General features: G+C 57.8%; 9 protein-coding genes and 1 pseudogene across 9 annotated transcripts in view; 7 read left to right on the forward strand and 3 right to left on the reverse strand.

Annotated features, from left to right (window-relative positions):
- Positions 1 to 1393, forward strand: part of ACA1_050010 (uncharacterized protein) — a gene marked incomplete at both ends in the record, with an annotated part of 2417 nt that extends 1024 nt beyond the window's left edge. The window contains 5 exons of the mRNA XM_004341919.1: positions 69 to 212; positions 321 to 427; positions 514 to 653; positions 770 to 892; positions 987 to 1393. Of these exons, the coding sequence (XP_004341968.1) occupies positions 69 to 212; positions 321 to 427; positions 514 to 653; positions 770 to 892; positions 987 to 1393 (921 nt within the window). The remainder of the gene's footprint in view (positions 1 to 68; positions 213 to 320; positions 428 to 513; positions 654 to 769; positions 893 to 986) is intronic.
- Positions 1394 to 3766: 2373 nt separating this feature from the next.
- Positions 3767 to 6681, forward strand: ACA1_050120 (transporter, major facilitator subfamily protein; the record flags this gene model as incomplete). Its single annotated transcript, XM_004341920.1, has 10 exons — positions 3767 to 3936; positions 4086 to 4183; positions 4314 to 4421; positions 4495 to 4625; positions 4819 to 4984; positions 5058 to 5147; positions 5353 to 5640; positions 5740 to 5831; positions 5952 to 6126; positions 6221 to 6681. 10 exons carry the CDS (start codon positions 3767 to 3769, stop codon positions 6679 to 6681), a joined length of 1779 nt encoding a protein of 592 aa, XP_004341969.1.
- A 472-nt stretch (positions 6682 to 7153) lies between these two features.
- ACA1_050130 (uncharacterized protein) lies at positions 7154 to 8963 on the forward strand (the record flags this gene model as incomplete). Its single annotated transcript, XM_004341921.1, has 9 exons — positions 7154 to 7199; positions 7296 to 7393; positions 7462 to 7574; positions 7716 to 7950; positions 8005 to 8187; positions 8394 to 8453; positions 8599 to 8661; positions 8727 to 8782; positions 8891 to 8963. The coding sequence occupies 9 exons, from the start codon at positions 7154 to 7156 to the stop codon at positions 8961 to 8963; spliced, it is 927 nt and encodes a 308-aa protein (XP_004341970.1).
- Positions 8964 to 9051: 88 nt separating this feature from the next.
- ACA1_050140 (isopentenyldiphosphate delta-isomerase) lies at positions 9052 to 12461 on the reverse strand (the record flags this gene model as incomplete). The annotated part of the gene is made up of 16 exons (XM_004341922.1): positions 9052 to 9200; positions 9283 to 9453; positions 9548 to 9673; positions 9781 to 9845; positions 9919 to 9970; positions 10050 to 10110; positions 10332 to 10454; positions 10525 to 10674; positions 10747 to 10844; positions 10930 to 11082; positions 11226 to 11293; positions 11376 to 11521; positions 11631 to 11754; positions 11873 to 11932; positions 11998 to 12136; positions 12257 to 12461. 16 exons carry the CDS (start codon positions 12459 to 12461, stop codon positions 9052 to 9054), a joined length of 1890 nt encoding a protein of 629 aa, XP_004341971.1.
- Positions 12462 to 12943: 482 nt separating this feature from the next.
- Positions 12944 to 14001, forward strand: ACA1_050150 (Glutathione Stransferase; the record flags this gene model as incomplete). Its single annotated transcript, XM_004341923.1, has 6 exons — positions 12944 to 13014; positions 13086 to 13182; positions 13248 to 13315; positions 13404 to 13519; positions 13578 to 13801; positions 13873 to 14001. 6 exons carry the CDS (start codon positions 12944 to 12946, stop codon positions 13999 to 14001), a joined length of 705 nt encoding a protein of 234 aa, XP_004341972.1.
- Positions 14002 to 14173: 172 nt separating this feature from the next.
- Positions 14174 to 17900, forward strand: ACA1_050160 (annotated as a pseudogene).
- Positions 17901 to 18481: 581 nt separating this feature from the next.
- On the reverse strand, positions 18482 to 18917 carry ACA1_050170 (uncharacterized protein; the record flags this gene model as incomplete). The annotated part of the gene is made up of 2 exons (XM_004341924.1): positions 18482 to 18661; positions 18792 to 18917. The coding sequence occupies 2 exons, from the start codon at positions 18915 to 18917 to the stop codon at positions 18482 to 18484; spliced, it is 306 nt and encodes a 101-aa protein (XP_004341973.1).
- Positions 18918 to 19481: 564 nt separating this feature from the next.
- ACA1_050180 (oxidoreductase, aldo/keto reductase, putative) lies at positions 19482 to 21229 on the forward strand (the record flags this gene model as incomplete). The annotated part of the gene is made up of 8 exons (XM_004341925.1): positions 19482 to 19539; positions 19613 to 19693; positions 19795 to 19873; positions 19960 to 20065; positions 20185 to 20315; positions 20404 to 20573; positions 20847 to 21004; positions 21086 to 21229. 8 exons carry the CDS (start codon positions 19482 to 19484, stop codon positions 21227 to 21229), a joined length of 927 nt encoding a protein of 308 aa, XP_004341974.1.
- Positions 21230 to 21879: 650 nt separating this feature from the next.
- On the reverse strand, positions 21880 to 23433 carry ACA1_050190 (TBC domain containing protein; the record flags this gene model as incomplete). The annotated part of the gene is made up of 6 exons (XM_004341926.1): positions 21880 to 22043; positions 22127 to 22236; positions 22345 to 22665; positions 22792 to 22950; positions 23029 to 23135; positions 23266 to 23433. 6 exons carry the CDS (start codon positions 23431 to 23433, stop codon positions 21880 to 21882), a joined length of 1029 nt encoding a protein of 342 aa, XP_004341975.1.
- A 1150-nt stretch (positions 23434 to 24583) lies between these two features.
- ACA1_050200 (mammalian PTEN tumor suppressorlike, putative) lies at positions 24584 to 26371 on the forward strand (the record flags this gene model as incomplete). The annotated part of the gene is made up of 9 exons (XM_004341927.1): positions 24584 to 24665; positions 24764 to 24894; positions 24982 to 25064; positions 25162 to 25369; positions 25435 to 25563; positions 25632 to 25715; positions 25805 to 25984; positions 26076 to 26174; positions 26261 to 26371. 9 exons carry the CDS (start codon positions 24584 to 24586, stop codon positions 26369 to 26371), a joined length of 1107 nt encoding a protein of 368 aa, XP_004341976.1.
- Between the last annotated feature and the right edge of the window lie 87 nt (positions 26372 to 26458).

Raw genomic sequence — 26458 nt, forward strand, 5'->3', positions numbered from 1 at the left:
GGGATGCAGCAAAGATCGAGTGAGCTCCCATCATTTCATCTTTACTCACAACATTTAATGGATGGCAGAGCGACAGTGAGAGCAGCGAAGAGGAGGAAGAAGAGGAAGAGCCCAAGTACGTGGAGTTCCCCGAGCTGGAGGAGGAGGTGGAACGCGCCATACGCGAGCTGGATGGCGCGGTCGTGCCCAAGCTCAACTGGAGCAGCCCCAAGGTCGGTCCGCCTCTTCTCTCTGCAACCCATCTCTGCACTCGCTTCGATCAGTCCATGCAAGCCTCTCTCGTGTGGGCTCTCGGCTCAACCTATGTACCGATTGCACAGGACGCCAGCTGGATGAGCGTGGGCGGCACACTCAACTGCTCGTCGTTCGCCGACATATGCCTCCTCCTGAAGAGCTCCGATTTCGTGTCGCACGATCTGTCCTACGCGTACGCCCGCCATTGCCTGCTATGCGCACGGGCGCCGACCCACGCGCGCGACTGCTGACTATGCTCTGGCTCCTCCCGCAATCCAGGTTCTCGGAGAGTGTGGACGAGAAGGGCCGGCCCAGCCAGCTGAAGCGACCACCACAGTTCACGCTCGTGCTCCGGAAGTGGTTCGCGCTTTCGCCCGCCCTCGAGTTCAGGTGCTTCGTCAAGCGCCGCACCCTCGTCGGTACCGACTTCTGCATTCAACATGCGCCGCCCTTCTTCTTTTGCGTTCGCTGAGAGCTCTCTGGTCTCTCCTTCGCTGACGATGACGTGTCTCTCTGTTCAATCTTGGCGATGAAGGCATAAGCCAGCGGGACCCGGCCAAGTTCTATCCCTTCCTGCCGCGAATGAAGGCCGAGCTGCTGGAACTGATTGAAGACTTCTTCGACGCTCACATCCTCAGCTCCTTCCCCGACGAAAACGGTGCGCGCACCGACATCAGATGGTGATGGCCGCCATTCTAGCACGAGACCTCGCGGCTCTAACCACCTTCTTTTCTGTCTGTCATGTTCTGCAGTTGTCGTCGATGTGTACGTGGAGGAGGCCAAGAAGCGAGTGTGGCTGATGGACTTCAACCCGTTCGGGCCGGTCACCGACGGCATGCTGTTCTCGTGGGCCGAAATCTACACCGCGCCAACACCGACAGCCACGACCACGACACAGCAACGGCCTCGACCAGCGATGGAGGCGGAGAATGAGAGCAAGACGACCAAGGAAGAGAGGAGTAAGACGGCCACGACGGTGGTCGACGTCGACGTCGACTTTCGAATCGTCGAGTCGGAGGCCGAGGTGCGCGTGAGTACGGCCAACAGCAGCCGATTCCCGGTCGACGTGGCGCGAGGCATGTTCGACGCCGCCACGGCGACCGACATCAACAAGCTCGTCGAGATGATGCAGTCCCAGGGCAAGCTCGCCAGCATGTGAGCCCTCGATCGGCCGCTGCCCCAGCAAGTATTGACGAGATCCCAAACGGGCTTCTTCGTTGACGATGATGATGAACCAAACCACACACGCCAACCGTGATGAGACATCGAGACAACAGGTCCTCTCTACTCCTGTCTCTCTCTCTTCTCTCTTCTTTTTTGGTGATTATCATCATCGTCGTCGTCCGCCTTCACCCTTCTGTGGGAAAGACGACGAAAACAGAGCGAGCCATCTCTGTCACCCCCGTCCGACATTCCAGGTTTATTGTGGGCTTCCGTCGCTTCGTTGGCCTCCTTGTTGTTGTGTGGCGCGCTGGACCTCTCTGCTGCGGTTTGGATTTATCGTCGACGGGGCGAGCCGCGAGAGAAAAGGGAGAGCCGCGCGGCCAGGAAAGCATTCTTTCACTTTTCGCGAGCGAGAGCGACACCAAACCCGCCGTGTGCGGTCTTGCGCGTGTGTCTTTTACTCTCTCGAGCTATCGGTATTGAACACATAGAAACGACAGCCTTCTTGAAGGAAGGGCCATCTTCTTCTTCACCGAGCTCTCTCCTCGGCGCGCGAGCTTCTCCTCCTGCCCCGCACAACGACAGCTACGCCGCTGGCTGCAGTTCCTTTCACGGCTGCAACACGACCTGCCTGCAGTTGCGTTCTGCACACGACAAGTTCGACGTTTCGACACCCGCAGCCATGTATAGCGACAACAACTTCTTCGCCTCGGCCTTCACCTTCGCCACTACGACGTCTTCTTCTTCGACCTCGCAGCAGCAGCTGCCGCAGCCGCCATCTTCGGCGGCGCTGGTCCACGGGAGCAACAGCGGTGGCGGCCACTACAACAACACCTTCATGAACGCTGCGCCGTATGCTGCTGGTGCCAACCAGGCCCAGCTTCACGTCCACTACCTTCAAGTGCCGCCATCGCGCATTCCACCGCATCGAGAGGGACGGACATCGTCGAGATCGGCCCATCATCACGGCCGCGCAAGGAGCAGACCCTACATCGTCAAGCCGATCCAGAAGCGACTGGAGCGAACGAGGCGCGACTCGATACCTTCCACTTCTTCGTCTCGATCGCGAACGCCCAACCTCTTCATCGATCAGCAGCAAGAACGACCCTCCAACGCCACTCCTCTGTCCTCCTCGGGTCAAATTCACACGCCGCTGGCCAACTTCGAAGCATCCTTCGACGGCATTGCAGCTCTCGGCTTCGATTTGGACGCCTTCGGCTCGAATGAACGACTGATGGCCAACCCCCACACCCTCTACGCCTCTTCGTGAACGACTCTGCCCTGGAATCGAACGAACAACTCCTCGACGAGATGACGAACTGCCGAGAGGAGCTCGAGGCCGATCTGATCTTCGCCGAAGCGAGCCGGAGCGGACTCGGCGGCTCGGTGGTGATGCGCAGCATGAGCACCGATATTCAGGTACTCGTCGCGGCGGATTGGCATCTCTTTTAATTCGGTTTGATGTGAACCTTTTTGTTTGTCAATGCCCCAGACCCTGCCTGGCTGGTGGGTCTTGTGCACATCTTTCCTTGTACGTAGCCAGTTTGTGTTATCGCCTGTACATACCCTCTCCTGCGATCAATGCAAACATCTATTCCTCCTTGTTGATTCGTTTACACCTTCTAACTGCCCAACACAAGCCTGTTCGTTCGGCAAATGGTCCATGCATCTCCTGTCCTCTGGTCAAGTCGCTCTCCTCTTGCTGAAGGCGCTTGCGATAGATCTACAGTAACGTGACACCTTCCTCTCGCGCGGTACGCCGCCACAACCGAAGGAAATGAGGGCCTGGGCAATGGCGCGAGCTTGCTTGCTTGGGCTGACGCTCAGCCGTGGCCTCAAAGTAATGCTCTGTCGCACAGTTCTCGTCACGTTGGGTTGGAGGTTGGTGGGCGAACGAAGCGGCTGCAAACACTGAACGCCAGAACAGGACCATGTCTTCTCCTGAGAACGGCGATCAAGGCAGTCGGACTCAAACGCTTTGCTCCTTGTCTTCTGCTTCCACAAGAAGATACCACATTCTGGTCTCTGCCGGGGCAACTCGTTGTTATCCCACTGGTGGATAAGACTAGTCTGGTGCTGGCCGTGGTTGGTACGACTCGTGAGGCCTTGTTCCTCGTCTTTCTCATCTCTTCTGCTTGAACAACAGCTCCCCCCGCAGTGGCCCGTAAAGCGAGACGAAATTTCCCCGAAGCAGGAGATTTCGCTTGATCCTCACCCCGCACCATCTTCTTGTTTGCCATCTTTCGAGATTGCAGTTCGCACCCACGACATCGAGTGTCTCTCCCTCCGTTTCGACGATCCTCGAGAACTTCCGACATCAGCCATTTCCACTCTATCTGCCGAATGGGATAAATCGTCAAACACCACCATGAGTGATGAATGGACTATTCGAACAAACGCCCTCCCCCTCGGTGACGAGGGATCCGACTATCACGTGGGCTATCACTATCACAGGCCGGGCCTCATCAATGACGACGTGATTGATGAGGGACTCAAACCTGATTCAAAACGACCACCTGGCTTCTTCCATCCCTCTAAGTACCCCTCCTTCCCTCTCTTCTCCCAAGAGTGGAGCTTCAATCGATCATTTCATCATTGATTTTGATATTGATTGATTTGATCTCGTCCGCTGTTTCAACTCACCACGACTCTCACGATTGGCGCGGAAACGAACACACAACACACAGATGGTTCTATCGCTGGACCATCCTCGCGCTGTCGTCATGCTTCCTCTTTGCTGCCTACTTTGCCGATGTCATGATCGGCTCCACCGCTCCTCTCCTCAGTGCGCTCTCCCCTCCACCTCCTCCACCTTTGCCTTATCGTGTCGTGTTGTTCTCATCATCGTCTCCTTCATCATATCGTGTTGGGTACCTCTCTCTCTCTCTCTTGCGCGCGCACTTGTCTTCGCGCAGTCTCCGAGGCAGGCTTTAGTTCCTTCCAAGTGGGAATGCTGATGTCGGCCACCGCCTTCCCCAGCGTCGTCATCTCTCCCATCTCCGGCGTGCTGATCGACAAGATCGGTACGCAGTACTCACGCGCCTCAAGCGTGTTCGCTCATCTAAACCGGTGGTTGTTCGTATTCTCGTGGCGCAGGCACCAACAAAACGAGCCTGTTCTTCAATTTCATCAACTTCATCGGCACCTTACTCTTCGCCTATTTTGACAGCTTCTACGGCAAGCTCGTGGGCGCGCTCGTTCTGGGCGTTGGCTTCGAGCCCATGGGCGTACATTCCTTCACATTCCTCGCCCCCTTTCGGGGTCTCCTCTCCACAACAGACACGACACGACACGACACGACACGACACGACACGACACGACACGACACGACACGACACGACACGACACGACACGACACGACACGACACGACACACGGCATCTTTTGTTGAAACTTCCTTCTGCTCTCTCCACCTCACCAGATCGTACAAGACGGAATCATCGCCCGATGGTTCATGTGGAGCGAAGGCGAGCCCGTGTCGCCATCGGTGCCCCTCGCCTACGGCATGTCCTTCTCCGGTACCCTGCTGGGCCAGTTTTTGGGCATGGTCATCACCCCGGTCGTCGCCGAGACCAGCCTCAAAATAGGTACACGCACTGTGTGTGGTGTGTGTGGTGTGTGGTGTGTGGTGTATGTGTTGACTCTGTTCTCTCTATCCAGCTTTATACATCCCGGCGGGTATCATGCTGGCCAACTTCATCTGTAACATTTTTTTTGTGATCCTCGACTACCGTGCTGCTCCCATTCTGGGTACTTACCACACCGCACACACCGCACACACCGCACACACCGCACACACCGCACACACCGCACACACCGCACACACCGCACACACCGCACACACCGCACACACCGCACACACCGCGCACACCGCGCACACCGCACACACCGCGCACACCGCACACACCGCACACACCGCACTTACGACAAGATCTTATTTTCATCTCGTGATTAGGACTCGATGAGGTGGACGAGGAGGCGGAGGAGTTCTCCATCAAGCACATCCTCCACTTCCCCATCGTCTTCTGGCTCCTCTCCTTCATCTCGCTCTTCAGCTACTCGCAGATCTGGATGCTCATGACCTTCTCGACCGACTACGTGCACAACGAGTTCGAGGGCTACAGTACCAGCGACGCCGCCCACGTCAACTCCATCATGTACGGCATCCCGTTGGTGCTGTCGCCCATCGTCGGCTACTTCCTGCAGAAGACCAAACTGTTCGTCACCACCATGACCATCGGAGGTGCCCACCTTCATCTTCGTTCTTCACACCTTTCGTTCTTTCTTCTTCTTCTTCGTTCTTTTCTCTTCGCACTCTGGCTCATTCGCGATCGACATGCAGCGGTTCTGCTGGCCGTGGGCGAGCTCATGCTCACCTTCACCTGGATCCACCCGATCGCCACCATGACCGTGCTGGGCATTGCATACTGCTTGGTACGCACCCCGTTCCGCTCCTCACGAGCTCCGCTCCGTTCATTGGGGGAACCAAAACAAAAAACCAAAAAACAATAAACAAAACAAATAATAATAAAAATAATAAACAAAACACAACAGGTCCCGGCGGCCATTTGGCCGATGATCAACGTGACGGTGCGGGAGGACATGATCGCCACGGCCTTTGGGCTGACCACGCTCATCATGGCCGTGGGCGGCGTGCTGGGTCCCATCGGCCTGGGCTACCTGGCCGACGAGCTCGGCTCCTACCGATATCCCTTCTACGTTCTCACAGGTACCCATTCGCCACATCTCGTGTGCGTGTGCGTGTGCGGTGGTGCGTGTGTGTGTGCGTGTGACTGAAGGGCGCACGTTTCTCTATCGATCAGGGCTGGCTGGGATTGGCGTGGTTCTGTGCCTGGTGATATGCGTGATGGGCTGGGTGAAGAAGGAGAAGTTCGCGTGGAGCCTCAATCAGTCCTACCAGGTGGTGGGCCGCGATGAAGAGGAAGACGACGACGAGACGCAGGAGGACTGGGTGGAGCAGGCGCGTATCACCGGCGAAGACGCCTGGGTGGACTACGCCGACTACGACGATGACGATGATGACGTCGATGACGACGATGACGAGAAAGAGGTGAACGAAAGACAGGACAACTACAACTACAGCAACAACATCAGCATCAACGGGCGAGAGCACACGGCCAACGAACAACACGCCATCGAGCGAAGGCCGCTGCACGGCAGCGGTGGAGGAGCCAGAGCCGAGCAAGGCACAGCAACAGAGAACGGTGGCGGCGCCAAGTACGGCACCAATGGCGGGACTGTGGGCGACGCGCGATCTCATTGAAAGGCCCGCAGCACTGTTTTGGTGGTTTGGTGCACAGTTCAGGTCTTCTTCTTGATCTGTTTCTTTCATCTGTTTCTTGTTCAGAAAAGAAGAAAATAAAACACAAAAAATCAATCCACACAAAGCTCGCAAGATGTTGAATTGGCTGGAGACGAAGCTCAAGGACAAGGATCCTGCCCCGGGGTCTGGTGCTGGGAGCCAACCGGTGGTCTCGCCGCGAGGCGAACAGGCCGCGCCACACCAGGTCAGCAGATTTCCATCTCGCAACGACAAATTAATCAGCTTGATGTATTTTTTTTGATTATTTATTATTCCCGTTCTTTTATCGAATTATTGATAAAAGATAGAGAGATGATGTATGACTCCAGATTTATTCTTATTTATAAATATAATCCTGATCTTAAATCGAACTATGCAGGAGAAAGCGTCTGGTGGGTCGGCAGGCGGAGGAGGAGGTAAGATGAACGAGAAGATGCAGATGCAGGACCGTCTCGTCGACTTGGTCGAGGAGAACAAGGGTACCCTACCGCCTCCCTTTGTGTTCCCCTTTTTCTTTGGACCCAAAGCCGGGCCTCGTCTGATGACCAAAGCGCGCGCGCGCGGCACGTGAGCAGTGCTGAAGCAGCAGATCCTGGTGCTGCGTGACTTGGAGAAGAAGAACGCGAGCGAGATCGCCACGCTCAGGACCGAAGTCGACTCCTGGAAAGTGCAGGTTTGGTATTACCGCTACGCACGTCGTGTGCGTGTGCGTGTGCGTGTGTTGACACCGTCGCGCTCCAGGCCTTTCAAATGGTGAGCAAGACGTCGGAGGCGGACGAAAAGTCGATCCTCGAGTCGCCAGAGTACCGCAAGCTCGAGACCGAGCTCCAGCAGCTTCGCAAGCTCAAAGCACAGTGCGCTCGCCCACCTCCCAATGCCTGCACTTCTTTCTCTCACCTTCCTCCGTGTGTCGTGTCGTGTCGTGTCGTGTCGTGTCGTGTCGTGTCGTGTCGTGTCGTGTCGTGTCGTGTCGTGTCGTTGGTCGTGTGCGGCAGATATGAGAAACAGATATCGGACCAGACGCAGCGATTGACGGAGGTGGAGAGGCAGCTCAAGGTGAGCCAGGACAAGGAAAAGGCCCTGTACGACGCCGCCGAGAAGAAGTACCGGGACGAGATCGCCGGCCTGCTGCAGCAGCTCAAGGACAAGGACGACGAAATCAAGAAACACACCCTCGAAAATTCCACCCTACTCGACAAGAACAAAGAGGCACGAGCGCGCGCTCGTGTCGTGTCGTGTGTGTCGTGTCTCATTGTGTGTCGTGTGCGTGTTGCATCAAAACAGTCGCAACACGCGATCGAGGTATTGCGGGAGCATGTGGAGGGCCAGCAGAACGAGATCAACGTGTTGGTCGAGCGGGTCTCGCGACAAGCCTCGCTCCCCTCCCAGACGCGTTCCGTCACCGAGATCCACGACATCGAGGTCTTCCGCAAGAAGTTCGGCCTGCCCCCCACCGAATTCTGCATCGTCTGTACGCCCCTCGCCCCTCGCACTGGCCACCGATCGACTTTGCTCTGATGCGCGGTGGTGTGTGTGTGTGTGTGTGTGTGTGTGCGGTGGTGTGTGTGTTGTGTGTGTGTGTGTTGTTGTTGTTGTTGTGGGAAGACTATGCGTGCACGTATAAACACGCGTGGGGCTACATCTACATCTCGCCCAACTTCCTCTGCTTCGAGGCCACCTTCTCCTCCACCAAGCTGGTGCTCGCCCTCGTCGAGATCAAGGCCCTCCACAAGGTACGAATCGGTGCATACCCTCCGCTTCGCCATTCTCAACTTTCGTGTGTGTCGTGTCGTGTGTCGTGTCGTGTGTCGTGTCGTGTGTGTCGTTTGTGTCGTGTGTCGTGTGTGTCGTGTGTGTCGTGTGTGTCGTGTTATGAAGATCAAGAAGGGCTTCATACCCGGAACAGGAACTGTGGCCGAAATCGTCACGCGCGATGGCAAGGTAACGTACTGCTGAAATGCATTTCAAAATGGACTTGGAAGCACTGAATAATCGATCGAGAACAGAGGCACGAGCTGCGGGGCATGATGCAGCGCAAGGAGGCCCTGCTCGACATCTACAGGTGCTCCCCCCCCCAATGCGCTGACCTTTCGCCGCCTCGTGCGACCGTCGCACGCCAGCTGGCGTGGAGTACTCACGCCCACCGTACTTCGCGACGTGGCTCGCGCAGGCAAATGGTCAAGTCCAATATACCGGTGAAGACCTACCGAGATGGCAAGGAGGAGACCCTCAAGCTCAGCTGATGCACCACTCCATCGATGTTGTATTTTTTAATTGTTATTTGTTTGTTTGTTTGTTTTAAAATTAAGAGTCATCAGCCATAGAGGCCCATCATCCGCGTGGGTTGGACGGGTGTGCGGGTGGGGGTGGCAGGTGGGTCATGGACACCGTTCGCAGCCGATTAACGGCAGCGGCGACCTCGAAGCGTCGAGGCCGCGCATAGGTGCCCCGATGCCTGTGTTCGTTCAGCACGTCGAGGCCTGGTGTGCATCCGATATCGGCAACCGTCGTGAGCGTAGTCGTGTGTCGTGTGCGCTGTCGTGTGTGTGTCGTGTCGTGTACCTTGCGGGCTGTCGAATCGCTGCTCGAGAGAGTGCAGGATGGAACGCAGCGAGTGTCGGCCGTCCATGGCCAGCCCCGCGGCCTGGCTGTCCTTGAGAAAGAGCAGTGCGTCGGCTATCGCGTTCGTCTGGCTTCGCTCCACGATCTGCTCCACCGCCGACAAGTCGACCTCTGCACAGACCCATCGGCGTCAGGGTGGTCACGACACAGAAGAGCGAAGAAGAACGAAGGCGAAAGAAGAAGAAGAAGAGCGAAGGAGACTTACCGGTTTCGCCAAAGAGCACTGTGGTGCGGCTGTTGACCTTGATCTTCTGTCGGTCGCGCGAAGGGAACGAGCGGTCGATGGCCCGGCCCAGGGGATACCGTTCCGTGACCGAACCAAAGCGTTCTCCTGAACCACGCCAACAGCATCAACCACCACCACCATTGCAGACACATGACCAACCAACCAAAGAAAGAAAGCGAAAGCGAAAGCGAAGCGAAGATCGCGAACGTTACCTCCTTCGTTGTCCAGCTCCGACTTCACCCGTGCGGCAATGTCCTTCGCTTCGGCAGTCACATCGCTGTGTGTGTGTGTGTGTGTGTGTGTTACAAAAAAGCAAGTGAGAGTGCAGCTTGGGGGCGAGTGGGCCGTACTGAGGGACGTAGGATTGCATCATGATCACCGTGTCGGCCACGTCAAAGTAATCTGAGCCGCGCCGTGAGGGGCGGTTGTGGTTGGTGAGTGCCGTGAAAGGGCGACAAGAGTGGTGCAACGGGTGTCGTACCGCCAGACCCGCCGATGACCAGCACCGAAGACACCCCCAAGTCCGCATACATGGAGCGCACCTGCAACGGCGGAGGTGGTCTGTGAGTTCGTCAACTGCGCCGTATCGTGTCGTGTGTGTGTCGTGTCGTGTCGTGTGTGTGTGTCGTGTCGTTGGTCGTGTCGTGTCGTGTGTCGTGTCGTGTCGTTGGTCGTGTCGTGTCGTGTGTCGTGTCGTGTCGTTGGTCGTGTCGTGTCGTGTGTCGTGTCGTGTCGTTGGTCGTGTCGTGTCGTGTCGTGTTACCTTATAGATGAACGGGGTGATGGGTTCGTTCTCCTTGGCCACGAGCATCTGCATGCGCTTGTCGCGGATCATGAAGTTGGTGGCCGACTTGTCCTCGTCGATCAACAGACCACTGCACCCGAGCTGCGCCCACACACCAACCACCACTCGTCAGCCCTTCTTCTTCGCTCTTTTTCTTCTGCGCTCTTCATACCTCGAGCGCTTCCATGATGTTGGCGGCCTGCGACGTGGAGCCGCTGGCGTCCGGCGTGGAGAAGGTGGTTGTCGACTTGCCTCGCGGCAGATTACCGATGAACGGCGAAATGTTCACGTTCTCGATGCTCCGCCCGTCCTCCGCCCTGATCTACACGCACACAGGATCAATGGAGAACACACACACACACACACACTGCGACACACACGACACACCACGTACCGTCACTGCGTCGGGGTCGCACACAACGAACTCGCGACCGTCGCCCGGTATCTTGTTGTAGACCCCGACCTGCAACGCCTCCAACAACGTGGACTTGCCTGTGTCGTGTCGTTGGTCGTGGCGTGTCGTGAGCACAGGCCCACGCCTGACGAGAGGGACTCGGGGTGGAGGGGAGCGGCGCACCATGGAAGCCACCGCCGACGATGAGCGTGATGCCGCGCGCGATGGCCATGCCCTTCACCTTGCCGCTGTTGGGCAGAGTAAATTCGCGCTCCAGGCTCGGAGGGGATTGGAACGGGACTGCCTCCTCGCCGCTCATCGGTTCATCGCACGCACCTTCACACGCACACACACACGCACCACCGCACACGCACCATCGCGCGCACACGCACACGCACACGCACACGCACACGCACACGTACACGCACGGTCAGCTGACCTGGCGCTTGGGTGAGGTGCTGTGATAGTGGTGCCGTTACCCGACTTGCGAGGGAGAATGGCACCGTTGCGCACAAAGGCCAACAGAGAAGCAGCCTTGAGCTGATTTCTACGAGCCGCAGCCCCCGCCCCCAATAGGTTAGTCTCTGGGCGGCGGTGGTGTGGTGGTGGGTGGTGGGTGGTGGTGAAACCTGAGCGCCTCCTGGTCTTCGACGGAGAGAACGTGCTGGCGGAGAGCAGCGGCGTCCAGCTTGTCGTGGCACATGGTGCCGCGGACGATCCGTGGTACGTTCTCCGTGACAATGGTGGCCGCCCACTCACCCATGATCGAACGACCCTGGGCTGACCTCACGAATAAGTGTGTCGTGTCGTGTCGTGTCGTGTCGTGTCGTGTCGTATGTCGAGGAAAACGCGACAGAACCTGGGAGAGCGACGGTGAAGCGCACTTCGATGTGGGCGGGCGTGACGATGACCGAGGTACGAGGGAGGACGTGCTGGCTGGGCTTGTCGATCTGCAGTTCGCCGCCCTTGGCGCCGCCCCATCCGCCGCTCGCCGTCCGCACATCGTGCCTGTGCCCCCGAACACGCACGACACACGACACACGACACACGACACACGAAACACCAGAGAGAGACTATCAGACGTTCGGTTGATTGGTGCAAGAGAGAGCGGGTTGTGGCCTCGTACCGGTGCTCGTGTACGTGGCGATAGAACACTCGGGTCAAGAAGTCCGCCAGAGCTACGGCCCTGTGTGTGTGTGTTGTCACGATACGCGCATGGCGAGTGGTGGTGGTGTTGCTGTTGTTGTTTACCTGGTGGCGGTCGAGTAGGTCTCCGGCGGGAACTGGGCCACCTTGTGCGGGACCTGCGCGCGGAAGTGGGACGGCGGAGCGAACGGGTCTGACTGAATGTGGTCCACCAGAAGCGTGAAAAAGCCACAATCATAGCTGCCTGCCCTCCACAGTCAATCTCGATTGCGTTGGCGTTGGCGTGTGCGTGTGCCGTGTGCCGTGTGCCGTGTGCCGTGTGCGTGTGCGGTGGCGATGTGTGCCACGCAGAAAGCATAGAGACCTATGATGTCCTTGTATGCTGCGTAGCCTCGACCGTCCAGCGAGACGAGCGTCCGCTTCAGCTGCTCCTGCGTGCCACGCACGACCGCTCGGCCGCTGCCGCTGCCGCCGTAGCGCTGCGGCTCTGTTTCGAACTCTTCCTCTGCCGACGCGCGAGCACAGAGTGTAAGCAGAGCACGACGCACGGCCGTGCGAAGATGGTTCATGCGGAGGAGCGTACCCATGCGGTTGCCACCGTCGCTGCGGCGGTCGTGAGCGAACTCGTCCGTGTCTGGGTGTGGTCGCTTGTGCCCGCCGCCACCGCCGTACTTTTGTTTGTAGTACCACCCACGACCGCGGCCACCTCCGCCTCCTTCGCCTCCACCTCCTCTGCCGTAGCCACCCCTGCCGCCGCCGTACCCTGATCGAGATGTTGTGAATTAGTAAAATAGGATTCTTAGCCTGCTGAGCAAATGCTGAGGGCCTACAACTCGATAGAGAAACGAACCTCCACGTTGCATTGTGCTCGAAGATGTGTGCAAACGTAAATGCCAAAAAAACAAAAAACAAAAAACAAAATGATAAAAATGCAAAAAGTTGCATTCTGTGACTTTTCCCTCCCTTCGCGGCTAATGGTCAGTTTTATTTCGGCGCCAGCCCGGGTCCCGACTCTTGCCGCCACGGCTCGGTGTGCCTTCTTCAACAACCCATGGCCGCCGAACAGCAGAGCAAGCTTGTGGTAGGCTACTGGGACATTCGCTGTCTTGCCGAGCCCATCCGGTACGGAACTGGTGCTAAAAACAACATAACTTTGCAATGCAACTGACTTTCCAGCGACTATGGCTACATAGCTTCCTGCTCGAGTACACTGGCCTGCCCTATGAGGACCGCAGATACGTGCAGGGCCACGCTCCCGATTACTCAAGGGAGCACTGGTTTGGTGTCAAGGTGCAAAGGCAGTTGGAACAGACTGCACTGCGAGCTCGAACCTAACCTCTGCAATTTGTCTCCAGAACTCGCTTGGCTTGGACTTCCCCAACCTGCCCTACCTCATTGATGGTGATGTGAAGATCACACAAAGGTAAGCACTTCGCTGATGAGCTTTGTTGAGTTTGAAGGACTGATGATTGTGGTGATGATGGTTGTTGGGGGGGGGAGGGCACCAACAGCAACGCCATTCTGCGCCACATCGCGCGCAAGGCCAACCCTGCTCTGTTGGGCAAAGACCTCAAGGAGCAGGCCCAGATCGACATGCTCATCGACGTGTTGGTGGACTTTAGAAACGGTACGCTTCAACATGCTTGTCAGCAATGGCGAAACTCCTCTCATGCGCAACGATGCAGAGAGCGTGGACATGTTCTACTGCGACCCAAATGAGTTTGCAGAGAAGAAGGCCCGGTTCTTGAATCGCCTACCCGGCTCTCTCAAGCAGTTCGATGCTTTCTTGGGAGACAAGAAGTTTCTTGCTGGTGACGAACCTACGGTGCCTGACTTCCACTTCTGCGAGATGCTGAGCGAGCACGTCATGATGGAACCCCACTGCTTGCAGGGATTTTCTCACCTGCAGGTACATGCCCTTCCCTGTTTGAGTGACATGTCAATGTGGTCAGCTCACTGGGCCTTGCACTTGGCAATCAGGCCTACCTCGCTCGCTTCCGTGCGCTGCCCGCCATCGAAGCGTACATGAAGACCGACCGGTTCCGCAACACTCCTGTCAACAACAAAGTAGCCGCTTGGGGAGCGAACGCAACCGAGGCCTCCCACTGACTCGAGCCTCGTTCAAACGGAAGCCGGTGCAAAAAAACACGAAACGTTTCGGAAACATTCTAATAAAGATTTTGAATTTGCACCGCCACCTTAAGATGAAATGACCAAGGAAAACGATACGGCTGTGTCCTCGCTGTGAGCGCCTTGTCCTGCTGCCGAGATCGAGAGAGAGATGAAGCGAAAGCTGCCTCCCTCGTCGGGGCAGCCGACACAAGGTCAGCCGGCCCAAGCGCTGCCACCTGGGCTTGGAATGGCCGCAGGAAATGGACCGCAACATTTGGCCTCGCAGCGAAATGAGGTGGGTACCCAGGACCAAGCCTCAAGACCCCCATCGACGTCGATGGAGGCTGGGCGATCGAGGAGCGCTTCGCAGACAGGCCCTTCGTCGGCGCCATTCCTCAATGGCAGCACATCTTCATCGACGAGCATTTCTACCTTCCCCACTCCCGCGAGCACTGGCGCGGCTTCCTCATCTACTTCGATGGGTTCGTCTTCAGTGCCCTCTCTTCCCCACTCCTTCGGCTCGATGCCCTCATCGACATCGACATCCGCTACTTCATCTTCATCTACCTCTTCATCTTCGACGAAAGTGCCTGCTGGCCCAGCTGGCGTCGAGCATTCGCCCAAGATGCGACGAATCACCGTCCCCAAGGACCCCATGCAGCTCTCCTCTTCTCCCTCCATTCCCACCTACCACCAACACCTTCCTCGATCTTCGCCAGGATCAGGAACCCCCTCGACGTCCGTCTCTTTCCCGACCGCGCCCCCGCCCCCCGCTCCCTCGACTACCCACAAACATCAACGCCAGCAGCCCGCGGCTTCTTCCAGGCTTCACGGATCCAGCCAGCTGCACCAACACTCGTCAGTGGTGCCGCCGCCGCCGCCTCCTCCCGCCCCGGCTCCTGCGGGCGCAGGCTCGCGCTCGGGCGCCTTCTCCGTCTCGGCGACCACGACGGCAGCTTCGTCCCCGTCGGCAACCTCAGCCTCTTCGCTGCCGGCGGCCTCGAGCCGCCCATCGGCGCGCATGGTCAAGGCGGCGTCGCTGTCGGCGCTCAACAGCTCGATGGGAACTGCTCCTGCGACGTCCTTGGCGCATGCAACGCCGTCGACGACCTCGGCCAGCGGCGTGTCTTCGTCGGCCATGCGCACGACGAGCACCGCCGCCGGTGTAGCCGTCCCACCGCCGCCGCCTCCGCCACCACAGCCGCAGATGATACACGCCATGATGCCCTTTGCCGTGGGTGCGCATCCGCAGTTCGTCCTCCAGCACCCGCACCACCAGATCCCGATGCAGCAGCTCACGCTGCTCCATCCGATGGCGCACCACGGTGGCCACGGCGCGTCGTCGGCGAAGAAGTCCCTGCACGCGCTGCAGCCCATCCTGCCGCGTCCGTCGTTTGGGCTGGTGGGCATGAACATGCCCGTGCTCCCCGCGGGCAAGACCTTTGCGCAGCTGCCGCCGGGCGTCGCCATGACCAACCTCTCCATGATGTCGGCTTCGTCCGGGGCTACTACGACCAGCGGCAACGCGACCACCTCGCCGTCCCTCTCGACCGCTGCGTCGTCTCCCTCGATGCTGTCGTCGTCTGCTCCCGCCACGCCGGCAGCCATGGCATCGCCCGTGCCGACCACCTCACCCACGGGGCAGCAGACCACACCGTCGCCGCTTCCGCCTCAGCCCTCGGCAAACGCGAAGCACTCAGCGGGAACCGCCAGACACCCCTCGAACAACACGAGCAGCAGCGGTGCGGCACCAATGTCTCTCTCGCGCTCGACCTCCGGCTCGGCGTTGTCGTCGTCGTCCTCTCCGCCGCTCGCCTCGGCCTCCTCGCCGCCGCTCGTGTCGATGCAGGTGTCCACCAACGGCTCTCCGCCGCCGGCACCGCCGCCGCCGCCTCCGATGATCATCCTCTCCTCCCAGGGCATGCCCCTGTCCACGCTCAACCGCAACGTGCAGCTCGCGCCCAAGTACCTCCCCATCCTGCCCCTGCACGGACCGGGCAGCTTCGGTGGCGCCGTCAAGTCGGCGCCCATGTCGCTGTCGACGCACATGCAGCTCATGAACGGGGCGACCAGTACCGCGGCGGCCGCCGCCAGTGGCAGCTCCGGGTCGCTGATGCTGGCGCCCGGCATTCGTGCGACGTCGACGGCCGAAGCGAAGATGATCGCGTCGGCGGCGTCTGCGGCAGCGGCTGCCGGCACCAGCACCGTCGCTCCGTCGTCGGTGCAGCCTACGATGATCGAGCGACCCGTCAGCGGACCCGGGTCGTACGTCAACGGCCGCCAGACCTCGCCGCCGCCCTCGCCCGCGGGCCGCAAGGTCAAGCCCTCGCTCGTCGCCGTCCACAAGCTGCGCATCGGCGAGTGGGAACGATCGGCCAACTTCCTGGGCGAAATCTGCGCCAAGTTCTACTACGCCAAGCGGAAGATCGCGTGGTGCGTTCTCCATTGCCTCGCGAGTCTCCGCGGTTGGCTATGTTTTAACAACTGGGCTGACGTCATGATGCAGGGAGATCATGGCTCTCGGGTTGATGGCCAAGATCGAGTTCGTGTTCTCGGACCTGGTCTCGCTCGAGTTCTACATGCCCCTCGACGGACCCTCCATCCTCACGGTCCGGCTGCAGAGCTCGCCCAAGTTCTTTGGCGAAGTCAATCCCAGGCCAGGTAATAAGCTGTTCTTCTTCTTCTTCTTCTTCTTCTTCTTCGAAGTGCTCGCTCTGGTCGTGGTGGTGCTGACATGATGAGCTCGTTCGTTCTTTGGCGCGACACCAGGCCGGAACATCCAATGGGCCGAAGCCGAGGACTTCACCGGCGGCTCGGCGTCGAACCTGGAGACTCACGTCCTCAGCTTCCCCAAGGGCTCGCTGGTGAAGCACTACGAGCGGCTGCTCACCATCGACTCCCGGATGCGCGAGGTGGTGAAGCTCGTCTCCAGCGCCCAGGATGTGGCTCAGATCGCCTCGACGGCCGCGAGCAGCCACTCGCCGACGCTGCAGGCCCCGTCGTCGCTCTCGGCCTCGATGCCCTCGCCCTCGCTCAAGCTCGCGGCCGAGCCGGCTCCCGCATCGAGCTACCTGTGCAAGTCGTGCATCTGCGCTTCGTCCTACCACGCCTCCGCGACCGCGATGGCCTTTAGCGAAGCGTCGCAGAGCTTGACGTCGCCGCTCAAGACCAGTTCGTCGGCCATGCTCACCCTCTCGCCCGCGTCGTCGTCCCACCCCGCTTCGGCCACGTCCTCGGTCGGCGCGCTGACGTCGCCGCTCCGCACGAGCTCGTCGGCCATGGTCACGCTCTCGTCCGCCTCCGCCCCCTCGCCGCCCACCCACGATTCGAGCAGCACTTCCTCCCACTTTGACGGCCAGTCGCTTCACGACCTGCACGACCATCAGCACCACCATCACTCGCACCATCAGACACACCACCATCAACACTCCACCGTCGACGCCAACGACACGAACATGCAGTCGTCATCGTCGTCGTCGTCGAGCGAGCTTTCCTCCCAACTGCTGTCCTTTGACAGCTCCTCCTGCTCGGCTACGACGGGCATGGAGGGCCTCTACCCTCTTCCGCTGCTCTTCTCCTCGCTCTCCTCCTCCTCTTCCCATGGCGTGTCGCCCATGGCGACCGACCCACCACCCTTCTCGACCTGCTCTTCTTCTTCGCTCTCGTCGGCCTCGTCGTCGTCGCCGCTGTCGCCGTCGTCGCCCTTTGGGATGATGATGATGACCGACGCGATGACCGTCTCCTCCTCGGCGTCGTCGCCGCTCCACCTGGCCGGCCCGCCGTCGCCCGAGATGGATTTCCGGTCGTCGCGAGCGATGCTTGACCTCCCCGACTCCCTGATGGCCTTCGATCTCGAGTCCCTGTCTTCGTCCCTGGTGAGCTCCGATTCAACTTGACACTGCCGTCGGCTTCGTCGGTGGACACAGAGTGGCGCCCGACAGACCGATCGAGATGCACGGAGGCATCACCTTCATCCCTCATCCACCCATCGATCCATCTCGTCCTCCACTCTCCGTCCATCGTCTCGCTCCCTTCTCCGCAACTCCTTCCTTTCCCACACCTCGTACATAGACCGTGAACGAGCTCGACCGCAATTTTGCATCCGTCGGTCCTGCTCTTCATCCTTCTCTCTCTCTCTCTCTCTTACCTCTTCTCCAGTACTTCATCACCCCTCGCTACCGTGATCGTGACCGCATCGTCGTCGCCTTCGTGCTTCCTCCCTTCCCCGACTCTTCTTCTCCTCCTCCTCCTCATCTCCGCTTCCTCTTCCCGATTGGAGAGGTTTGCGCCGCAGATCTGTACAAACCACACATATACCAGAGCTACACACCTGACTCCTCCTCCCACCAGTGGGCCGTGGATGTCTCACCCACCCTTCACCGTGTCATCATCACCAAATGAAAACAATTCGCGTACATTTTGGTGCGAACACGACACGACACGCGACACGACACGACACGACACGACACGACACAACCTAGCCGTAGCGGATGGACTGGGCGAACCAGCGCGGCGCCTTGTCAAAGGGAGGGCCGTAGGCGCGTAGCGGCTCGAACACGGCGGGGTTGACCGGCGGGATGTCAAAGTAGATGGGTTGGCTGTCGTAGCTGGTCGGACACGGTATCTGACACTCCTTCTGCATGATCATCACCGCTACCTGCCGGTCACTGCAGCTTGCTGTTTTGGTGTCCACCATGACAACCACCACAGCACCCCAACAAAACGTCAGCTGCAGATCACTGTGGCCACCACGAACGTTAACTGTTCACACCTTCACCGGCACTCACTACAAGGTCGATGCCAGCACGCCCTTCGGCTTCTTCCTGGTCCGCAACCTCCTTGAGGTGCTCGGCCACCTGGCGAGCCACGTCCTCGGGGGAGAGCCCGTACCCCTCCTCCTCTTCCCTGCACATTTTTATTATCAGTTTTTTTAATGAAATTTGTTATAAAAAAATATTAGAAAAACCCAAAGCACAGCACTATGCAGTGCAGTGTGGGGGCTGAGCTGGAGGAAGGAGGAGGACAGATGGCAGTTACCGTCGGAGTGGCCCATATTGCAGGTCTGGTTGTCGTTGCTCGGGGCCATCAGCGCAAAAGGAAAACAAGTCAAAAAACCCATTTCAAATGGGAGTGGATGGTTTGACCTCACGAAGTGTCTTATGAAGTGCGCAGGCTCGCGTACGCTTGTCTCCGGCAGGGAATTCTGATAAACAAGTGCTCCGACGTTGGCGCCGAAACATGCGTCCGGCGTTGATGTTGTGGCGCCCAGCGGGGCAGGTTGCGGGATCGGGCGGTGCACCGCGGCCATACCGGCCCAGGCGTTGACGGCGATCGCACATCCGTGGCGGGACCAATCATAGTTGAGTGGCTCGCCGGTTCCATGTCGGCGTTTGCAGGAGCACGTGCACCCCAGCCAAAACAAAAGCGAAACAAAAGAGAACAACCCAACGCACACAACACAACACAACCCACACAAGATGACCACCCTCTCTCCCACTCTCGACTTGAACACCGGCGCCAAGATCCCCGTCGTTGGTACGAAGATCACCTCACATCTTCATCCTTCAACTTCCGGTGATTTTAATACGATTTGGATCTATGATTGCAGGATTGGGCACCTGGCAGGCTGGCAAGGGCGAGGTGGGCGCTGCCGTGAAGGCTGCCATCAAGGCCGGCTACCGTCACTTCGGTATCCTCACTCTTCTTTTTTTATTATTTTATAAATCTTTTTTATTTATTTTTATTATTTTATATTACGTCTTATTTACTGTTTATATTGTTTTTATTCAGACTGCGCCGAGATTTACGGCAACGAGGCCGAGATCGGCGAGGCGTTCAAGAGCGCATTCGATGAGGGCCTCGTCAAGCGGTACGTCCAGCCGCACACTTCTCTCTCGAATAGATCAGATGATGATGTTTTTACTTCCCCTAAATGATCTCCTCACCCATCGGCAGTGAGGAGCTCTTCATCACGAGCAAGGTGTTCAACAACCACCACCAGCCGGAGCGTGCGGTCAAGGCCATCCACAACACCCTCAAGAACCTCCAGATCCCTTACCTCGTACCCACACCACGCGCCCTTCGTTGCTCTTCTACCTGTGTACCGTTCTGACGTGGTGTGTGTCGTGTGTGTCGTGTGTGTCGTGTGTGTTGTGTGTGTGTTGTGTGTGTGTGTCGTAGGACCTCTCCTTGATCCACTGGCCGATCAAGTTCGAGGAGGAGCAGATCGCGCAGCCGCTCCGCACGCCCGAGGGCAAGCTCAACCCGGCCATCACGTGGTCGTTCGACTTCAAGGAGACCTGGAAGACCCTGTACGCTAACCCCCAACCAACCACCACCACCTGCTGACCGACACCGCCACCTCAGCAACTAACCACTGCCACCTTAACAACAAACCAGGGAGGAGCTCCAGAAGCAGGGCCTGGCCAAGTCGATCGGCGTGAGCAACTTCACCGTGAAGCAGCTCGAGGAGCTCCTGGCCGACGCGCAGGTCGTGCCGGCCGTGAACCAGGTCGAGTTCCACCCGTACCTCTTCCAGGCCGAGCTCCTCAACTACTGCACCTCAAAGGGTAACCTTCTTTCCCTCCTCACATGACACACACACACACACACACCACACACACACACCACACACACACACCACACACACCACACACACCACACACACCACACACACACACACACCACACACACCACACACACCACACACACACACACACACACACACCACACACACCACACACACCACACACACCACACACACCACACACACCACACACACCACACACACCACACACACAACCTGCTCACCGTCGATCGATGATGTGGTGGTGAACGTACAGGCATCGTGCTGACGGCCTACAGCCCGCTCGGCTCGACCGTCAGCTCGGAGGGCGTGGTGCCGCTCCTCGAGAACGAGGTCGTGAAGGACATCGCCGCCGAAGTCGGTCGGTCGGCGGCTCAGGTCGTCCTTCGATGGGGCGTCCAGAAGCACATCACCGTACGTCTCTCTTCGTGTTGCGTTGTGTGCGTTCGCTTGTGTGGGCTCACTTTCCGCACTTGCCAAACGCATATATACCAGGTGATCCCCAAGAGCTCGAACGAGGAGAGGCTCCGCGCCAACTTCGCCATCTTCGACTTTGAGCTCAGCCCCGAGCAGGTCGCCCGCCTGGACAGCCTCCCGCAGCACCGCTTCATCCGCCTCGTCCCCGGCCACTTCGAGTGAATGTTTATATTTATATAAATGTTTATATAATTCCTTTTTACTTAATTAAAAACAACTCAAAAAGGTGGGTGTGGCTGCTTGGTGGCGAATCACGCGGTGGTGGGGGTATTGGGGTCCAGGGGGATCCCGGCCTCTCGGCCAGGCGATTTGTTGGTGAAGCAGAGTTTACTCTCTGCGTTGGGGATTGCTCGACAGGCGGGGTCTATGCCGACCCCGCCCGCACGAACATGTATGAGAGCTCCCGGAGGAGCACACCGACGTAATTTGCTTCATGATGAAGGAGGCATCGAACTCCGAGCTACTCAGAATCAGCTTGTTGAATCGAAGTAGCATGAATTTCATCTTTGCAAGCCGGGCCACCACACCCAAGCCCAAGACCTCGACGCTTGCCCTTCTTGGCTCGGTGACCACCCCCACCAGCGCGACATTGTGGGATTGTTGCGTAATTTCGGAGAAGGGGCTAAGCCATCAAACTTCGCTCACACACCACCTCTCGCTGCGTGTAGCCCGATGAGCACTTGGTCGATTGGAGCGGTTTATTGTGGTGTGGTCCTCCTATGAGGTGCGGCCCAGCGCACACAGCCCGGACAAGAGCGTGGGTGCGCGTGGGCGGCGAACAAATACCAATAAATAAATTAAATAACTGGGTTTCAGGCGAGGAGGGCAAAGAGGGACTCCTGCGCCCACTTGGCCTCGCGGATCTGCTTGCGGAAGGCCGCGGTCTGGTCGAGGACGGCGCCTTCGTCGAGCTTCTCGAGAGGCAGCGACTGGATGAAGAGCAGGATGCCCTCGAAGGGTCGCTTGAGCAGCTCATCTACAGAGAGAGAGGAGGGGAAGACAACGTCGGTGAGCCATCAGAGTGAATGTATAGGAAGGGAGAAGTGAGGTAAGACCTACCTTCAAACAAGTGGAGGAGCGAAAGGCCGACGGCCCACAGCACGGACCAGCTGCCGGTGGCGAGGAACTCTTCCCACACCTTGAACACCAACTCGAGCGGCAGCACCGATCTGCAACAAAGTGAAGAGAAAGAGAATCATGAGAAAGAGAAGAGTGTGCGAACAGAGCACGCGAAGAAGAAGAAAGATGATGATGACGGGGAAGAAGAGAAGTAGTACCCGTAGAGGGTCATGAACCACTTGGAGAGGTACATGGTGCTCTCGATGCCCTCCTTGGCAAAGTGCTTGGCCAGCTTGGGCAGGAGGAACTCAAAGAGCTCGTTGAACTTCTCGATAGACCGACGCACGCCGGGGAGGCCGGGGAGGAACATCTGCTCGATCGAGTACTCCTTCATGAGTCGCGTGAGCGCCCAGAAGGTCTCCTCCTCGGAGAAGCGGGCCAGAAGGAGCACGCTGGCGAGAACGTTCATGCCCTGGCAGTAGCCGATCTCCGGGTTGTAAACGGCATATGCCGCAAGCACCCGGTACAGCATGCCCTGCCTGATGATGATGATGATAAGACACCACACGACGTACAGACGAACGTTTAGAAACTCTTTAAGAGACCCGGTTGGTTCAGACAGACGATAATAAGAGACGATGATGTGGTCGAGTAGATGAACGTACCCCTTGTTCCCGTTGGAGAACAGTCGGTACTCGATGAAGGTCCTGTCCACGTCTTTGGCGATATCGCCTCGCAGCTCCACCTCGGCCCGAGGGTAGTTCAGCAGCTGCTTGTACACGCCTGGATTTCGGTCCAGCAGCACACCATTGAGCAGCAACAGCCTGAAGAGATCAAGCCAAGATGTGGTTGGTGCACGCCCAGTTGGAACAAGTCAGTTGTGCAGAAGATGGCGCACGTACTTGGCTAGTTTGTGCCGCACGATGGGATCAATGTTGATTTCGTAGCATTCCAGCGAGCGCTGCTCCTCCTGCGCCTGGATTAAGCTCGATAGGTTCCACTCTTGCTCCTGGAAGGGATGAGAATTAGATGGATTCATGGTAATGCAGAATTCCAGATTGAAGTGAGAGATTTCCTGGTTGTTTCAGTTGCGAAACAACAGAACAACGACAGTCAACGATGAGATTGTGCTATGGTACCTTCACATGACGAGGTACTCGTCGGCCGTAGGAGAAGTTTGAGTCGTTTCGAGGACAAGTGGCGGCGCCACCCATCTGGTGCCCTTCTTCGCGCTCGAGTCGCTGCACCTTCTGGTAGAGCAGATCGCGCACCGGCCGATCGAAGATGCTGTTCACATCGTCTTCCATCTCTTCGTCATCTGTTTCTTCGTTGCTGCTGCTTCGATAGCTGTTCATGTGTCGATTCATGTTGCCGGCGTAGAGCGGTCGCAAGGAGATTGTCGCGATTTGGGATTTGTGATGTCGCTGGGTTTTGGCGAGAGTAAAGATGGATGGATGTTCTAAATGTAAAGCTGGCTGATGGAGATGGACTGGGGAGATGAGAAATCGAGGAAATTGAGAAAATGGAGGAATTACAAATCGGTTGTGTGGGCTGAGTAAGAACTGAGAGGCTGAACGAGGCGCGAGGGTGAACCGATATCAACGAGATAGAGATAAGAACAAAAAGGAGCAGGAGGGTAGAAGCCACCAGGGAAGAGGAGAGGAAGCCAAAGACCAGAGAGACGAGTCCTGGCGACTATTTGTAGGTTGTCCCTTATCTTGCAGCGGTACCCATTCACACCACAACAAGGTGCCACTTTCCCCTGTTTTTGGCGCCTGAACTCTGTCGACAATGGGACGCTTGGCCCAGTGATCTTCGCTTATCGAATAGGGCGGGTGCAGGTGAAGTTGTATGTTACGTCGACAAACCGCCGCAGGAAATTTTCGCTGGGAAGTATGGGCTCCACAACAATTCTAAGCGCCAGATGTCATCAGCGGTTGAAGCGGAGGGAAAGTGTGGAAAGGCGGAGGGAACCCACTGTGTGGCGGGTTTGAGCTTGAAAGTACGCCATCTTGCCAGCGTGCCGTAGCGTCTGGGAGTGACTTCTGTCACTGCCATCCGCCTCCGACGTCACCAGCCGGTGAGCGGGCTCGAGTTCGAACTCTGGTGTCCGCCATGAGCCGGCCAGCTGGTGGAGGTATCTCTCTAGGCTCGCCATCGACCGCAGCAGCAAACATCAAGAGCACAACAGCGAAGACGACGCAGAAGACCTGCGAGCGGGAAAGCAAACTGTCGACATAACGGACAAAAGCGAGCTCTGTTTTAGGTATTGGGCTTGCCCCTCCGCCGGACAGTCGTTGGAGAGTACTGGCTTGAAAGAAGGGGTGCGTACCAACCCCTTTGATTCAAAACTTTGGACTTGGCAAGAAGAAGAAGAAGAAGAACAAATCAGGTCTCACAACTTTTTACGCCACACCAACACCAGGGGGAAGACGGAGACCCCGTGTTCGTGACAAGATGATCCAACTCAAGCATACTGTATCAAAGAGCAAGAGGCGGTTTATCGAAAAGGACATCAACATCGACCTCGATCTCAGCTGTTCGTACCCGCATATGCCGTCTCCCATCAATTGGGATAATCCTATCCTAACGTCAACTTTGGGTTCTCATCTTGTTGTGCCCCCCCCCCCTCAACAGACATTGGCGAGACTGGGAAGGCCCGAATCCTCGCGATGGGGTTCCCCTCCGAGGGTTCCGAATCAGTGTACCGTAATCCCATGTCTGAGGTCCAGCGTTTTCTTGAGCTGCGGCACAAGGGTCACTACAGGGTGCGTGAACCTCTCCGCCCATGCAGCTCTGTCTTGCTCTCTTCCCTCGCTCCTCTCCCACCTCTCCTGACTTCTCGCGTTTGACAGGTGTATAACCTCTGCTCTGAGCGAACGTACGATGCCAAGAAGTTTCACTCCGTTGCGCGCTTCCCTTTCGACGATCACAACTGGTGCGCTTCTCTTTCGTGCCTGCGCACTGCGCTTCGCTTCATCGTAGTGCGCAGCCGTGGTAGATCGTAACCGTCTGTTGGTTTGCCTCAACCGCAGCCCCATGTTTGAGGACATTGAGAGCTTCTGTGAGGACGTCAAGCACTGGCTGAAGCAAGACGACGAAAACATCGCCGTGATTCACTGCAAGGCGGGCAAGGGGCGAACGGGTCTCATGATCTGCTGCTGGCTCCTGTACAATGGAGATTGGGAAGATGCGGATGGCGCGCTCAAGTACTACGCAGCCTATCGCACATGCAACCAAAAGGTGCATATGTGTACAAAGAGTGCTCTGAGCAGTCCAATACTCACGTGATCGTTTGCAATGACCAGGGAGTGACGATACCCAGCCAGATCCGCTACATTCACTACTTCGAAAGGTGGCTACGGGAGGGGGCGCTGAACCTCCGCTCCTACTTCCTAACAGACATCATCTTCCACGGTGTTCCGAAAGGCGTTCAGGTACCTGGCTCCGCACGCTCTGGCCGCGTGCCAGCTTGAATCGCAGCTAACGGCTCTCGCTCTCGCAGGACCTGCGGTTCACTATCTCAAAAGCGGTCAGGAAGAACGAAGGCGGTCGGACGATCCACCTGGTGCCCCTGCTCCACGGCAAGGTACACATTGCGTCGATAACAGTTGCAGGCGCTTGCCAGCCAGCCAGAGTCTCACGGTTTCGCTTGGTGTCCTTGTTATCATCAAACAGAAGAAAATCAAGAGCCTGATCAAGGAGGCCAAAAAGCAGAGGGAAGAGGAGGGGACGGAGAAGGAGGCCGCCGAGGAGTCTCTGGGCGGTGAAGGAGGCGAGGAGCTCACGCGACTGGTCATCTCCATCAAGGAGTGGGTCAACGAGCTGCCCGTCTGCGGTGACATCAAGATCGAATTCGTACGAAGGAGCCCTTCGTCGTCTGTTTGCTCCATCGATTGCGGATGCAACGCAATTTGTGCGGCCTGACACCCTTTCCCACCATCTACAGGACAAGGTGTTGCACTTTTGGGTCAACACTGCCTTCGCGACGGACAACAGGATCATCCTCCCCAAGGCCGAGATCGACAAGGCCGCCAAGGACACCAAGGTACCTTGACCACCCTCCACCCGCCCTTTTGGCGCGTTCGCGCGTGGCCAAGGAGAGGTAATGGGATGAGGCTTACGGTCATGCAGGACAAGATCTACCCTGCAAACTTCAAGATCGAGCTTCGCTTCAAGGTGCCCGGCGGCGACAGCAGTGAGTTACCAGGTTCGACACCCAGATCTATTCCGGCCTCGCCCTGAAACTGGACAGTCACCACCCTCGGCTTACTTACTCTTCCCTCTGTGTAGCAACCGAGACGCACCGTCCGCGCCACGGAGACAGTTTGC

Source organism: Acanthamoeba castellanii (assembly GCF_000313135.1).
Source record: "Acanthamoeba castellanii str. Neff unplaced genomic scaffold scf7180000084589, whole genome shotgun sequence".
Lineage (NCBI taxonomy): Eukaryota > Discosea > Longamoebia > Acanthamoebidae > Acanthamoeba > Acanthamoeba castellanii.